The 3,922-nt window shown below is 41.3% G+C and overlaps 1 protein-coding gene across 1 annotated transcript in view; it reads left to right on the forward strand.

The window, feature by feature from the left end:
* The window catches only part of MAGI3 (membrane associated guanylate kinase, WW and PDZ domain containing 3), a 37,559-nt gene that overhangs the window by 9,129 nt on the left and 24,508 nt on the right, over positions 1–3,922 (forward strand). Inside the window, exons 3-4 of the mRNA XM_010002283.1 lie at positions 721–837; positions 2,686–2,805. Coding sequence (XP_010000585.1) covers positions 721–837; positions 2,686–2,805 — 237 coding nt within the window. The remainder of the gene's footprint in view (positions 1–720; positions 838–2,685; positions 2,806–3,922) is intronic.

The raw sequence follows: 3,922 nt of genomic DNA on the forward strand, positions 1-3,922 counted from the left end.
TGTGAGAGTATTTCCCTAAAGCCCTGAGTTCTGCTGGAGTACTTAAATGTATCACTGGACCCTGTTTAATGTGTTTTCTGGGAAAATGATGGGGTACAAAAGGTTGTTTGTACCCTTCTGTCAGAAGGATGAAGCAGTAATACAAGAGCTCAGTTATTTGTGTGTTGAAGGGACCGTGGTTATCCAGTGACATGACAGATGTCCTAATGATAGCTGACAGAAGTATTGCAAAGGAACAATTGGAAAAAAACCACACTTCTATAATGCAGTGTTTTTAAAAAGAAAATACTTTATAATCTCAGGAGTGTGTATTCCCATGTGACAAAATACTGAGTTCGGGTGCCTAACCAGTAGGTGTAAACTGAATTGAAAGTATTGTGACTGTGTTTTGAATCAATTTCCCACGTGTAGAGACTTTTAATTTTGCTAATACATTTTGTATTTTGATACTTTTTATTGATTTCCAGACAATTCCAGAATATTGTCACTGTGTTGCTTGGGATATACTGAAGTTGGATGGTTTTTGTTCAGCTATGTTTAAAATCACTGTGCTAGGCTTTGGTAGCGTGGAATGGCTTTTCCTTCAGGCTGTTGCATTTAAAAGAAGTCAACTCCTTCTGCTGCTTTCTATATTTGAAACGTTTATGGCAGTGAATTGCCATTCTTGTTGCAAGATCCTCCTTAATTTTTACAAGTTATTCTTGTTTGTTGTTTTTTAAGGAAAAGTCATCAACAAAGACTTGCGCCACTACTTGAGCCTTCAGTTCCAGAAGGGCTCGATAGACCATAAACTGCAGCAAGTGATCAGAGACAATCTCTACTTGAGAACCATCCCTTGTAAGTATGTAAAGATCATCCTCATTTGGTCTGTTCCTGCTATAACCTTCATATAATTCAAGAGCTTTAAATGCCTTCTCGCCTAACCTGGTTTACAGTTTAACCATGCAGCAGGAAGTTCTGTGAATGGCTTTGCTGGAGGAGTTTCATCTCTTAAATTGCAGTGAAAAGGTACAGCCAATATGGGCTGACAAACCAGCAAAACCTTCAGCATACAAAGCTCAGAGCATTTCAGGAATATCTGTGTTCTGCTCATCAGAAGTTTGTCAGTTGCTGCTGTTGTTAGAATAACCACAGCCACCATGGGCAAAATAAACCTTCCTCAAAACAGTCAAACAGTGCAAACATGGCCTGATTTTTATTAGTGTGTTTTATTTGCACAAAGATGACACTGAGACCTCAGGAGGTTGGATGCATTAGGCAGAGTAGTGCAGATGGAAGGAGGGCTGCAGGAGACATTAGGTGCGGAAAGGGTTGCAATGACAGAGAACACAGGGCAAGTGCTGTTGCCTCATCCTGAGAAGACAGTACAAGGAGGTGGCAGCAAGAGGGAGGACGAATTTGTGGCCCAGGATGCAGAGGAAGAAACAGCCTATGGACAAGCAAAAAAACAGGAATTAATTAGTTGGAGGATCTGGATGCACCTGTCTCTTCAGTTATGCCAGCCCTTCTGCTCTGAGCATCTGCTGGCATCTCCCAGTCCAACCAGCACAGGTGTTGCCTTGCCTTCAGCGAGGTGCCTAAAGGTTGCTGCTCCTGCCAGTGGATGTTTATAGAAGCACAGTTCAGGGTCCAGGAGACTCTGGCAGCTGCCAAATATACTTTGTTGCTTCTCACCCTTCTGCACCATTTCATTTCTTAATTATCACAAGATCATCCTTTACCTTGTCTCAAAGGTTCACCAATTAAAAAGGCTCATCACTGACTGTATTTATGTATACATTGCACTCAAAGCTTGAAAGTTTGTCAGCTAACCTTTTTGTAACCAGGAATTCGATTTTCAGTTAGCATCGTTATCACAGTGAGTGTGCCCCAGAGTTTGTGACTTTCTTAGAAGGACAGCAGTGAAGGGCAGTTTGTTTGCTAGCAGCTCTTGTTCATGCTGCTGCCTGAAAAAAAATTACGTATGCCTTTAAAATGCTCTTAGGTTATAGGTGCTAATGAATCAGTGGGGTCCTTTCCAGGAGAGCTTTAATTAAGTTGTTATAACTGTGGGAGGCTGTATTTGTAGACCTAACACTTTGAGAACTTCTGCACTGACATGGCAATTTGCTGATTACTTTGAAAAAGCTTATCTATAGCTAGGGTTTGGAGTATAGATGAATTGCACTCTGAGTTGTAAGGTTAAAAAGTAGTTTTTGTGCCCAGTTATGGATTTGGTGGCCCAAAATCAAGTGTGCTCAGTCACACTGACCTCATTACAAACCAGTGAGTTGGCACTGATGAGAACAGTGGGCAGAAGCAGCCCCCTTACAGCTGTGTTAAATACCACAGCCCTTAAACTGCTTCCCAGAATCCCAGACTACTGTTGCCTGGCCCAGCCATCGTCAGCTGCCACAGAGTAAGTTTTCAGTTCACTGAACACAAGACAGAATTCTCTCTAATTACCGCTTTACCCAGCTTTTTTTGTCCTCCTTCCTCAATACCAGAACTGCCATTCCTGTGTAATTTATTGGCCTAGTTTTTATACATTACTGTTCACTTGCTTGCCAGTGTTCTGTTGTCTTACTGAAGTGACATCATTGTATAAAGATTAAAAAACTAATTGTTTTTACTGAATTGTGCAGCAGGCAGCATTTGGTAAACAGCACTGAAGTCTCTCACAAGAGCATTTCTCTGTCTTTTCAGGCACTACAAGGGCTCCCAGAGATGGAGAGGTCCCTGGGGTAGACTATAATTTCATTCCCGTTGAGCAGTTTAAAGCACTGGAAGAAAGTGGAGCCTTGCTGGAAAGTGGGACATATGATGGTACGTTTGATGATGTGTAATGGAAGGGGAACAAGGACCCAGCACTTGTGTCCAGTGTCTCGGTCCAAGTGCAGCTTCTTGCACCCAGGAAGTGCCACTGTTCCTGCCCGTTGATGGTCATTACACTAGTAGAGCAGCAATATTAGATCTGCTTTTGGGGTACCTGTGAAGAGGAGCAGTCCTCTTGTTTTGAAGCTCTCTGGTAAATCACAAGTTGTCCCTCCAGCCTGTCTTGATGCAATCTGATTGTTTTCCCTATTGTCTTGTTGAAGAGGCATTCTGAAAATGTTTATAGAATGTAGAATTTTGGTTTAGTATAATTCATAGTCAGTTTTGTTTAAACCTTTGAGGACAGAGCCATGTTCTTCTCTGCAGTGCACATCAGGAGAGAGAAGGTAAGGGAAATTCTGGTAACACTGGAGGAAAAACAGTATTTTGCAGTGAAAAGTTGAATGGTGCTAGATGAGATTGTCCAAGTCTGTAGAATGTTGGTTTTGTTAAGTGTGATGAAAAATACTGTAATGAGGGTAGTGAACCCTCAGGAGCTGGTTAGCCAGAAGAGTTACGGAGCTCCCACTGTGTTATTTTTTTCCAAATAAATAGTTGTACTTGAAGTCAACTAAATTACAGTCAATTTCTCAGAAATGCTGAGCATGTGCAGCTTTCATTGATGTTCAACAGACTTTACCAGATTTTTAACCTGCCTGATTTTTACATATGTTTAGCATATATTTGTTTCAAGCATCTGAAAGCATACACCTAGAGGACTTTAGTAGGTGCTGGTTTTACTGGCACTTGAATGAATTGGATTGATTTCCTCCCACTCAAAAAAAAAAACAAACACAAAAAATAGGAGAAGAAAATATCCAAAGTAGAAAACTGAGTGAAAGGCTCTGTGCCTCCTTGTTTTACATGTCTCATGCTGGCTGTTAACATCATCCTCTCTCTGGAAACCTCCTAAGCAAAATTAGGCTGAACTAGCACTTTTTTTCCCCCTTAGCTGCCCTGTATCTGGCTGTCACCACTTTGAGCCTCGCCCTCACTGATATTTTCAGAAGGGTTTCTTATTTATTTTTTTTACATGGTCAAAACCATATCCAGCCACCAAATGTTACCC

This window comes from Chaetura pelagica, unplaced genomic scaffold (assembly GCF_000747805.2).
Source record: "Chaetura pelagica isolate M959 unplaced genomic scaffold, ChaPel_1.0 scaffold181, whole genome shotgun sequence".
NCBI classification, from domain to species: Eukaryota; Metazoa; Chordata; class Aves; order Apodiformes; family Apodidae; genus Chaetura; species Chaetura pelagica.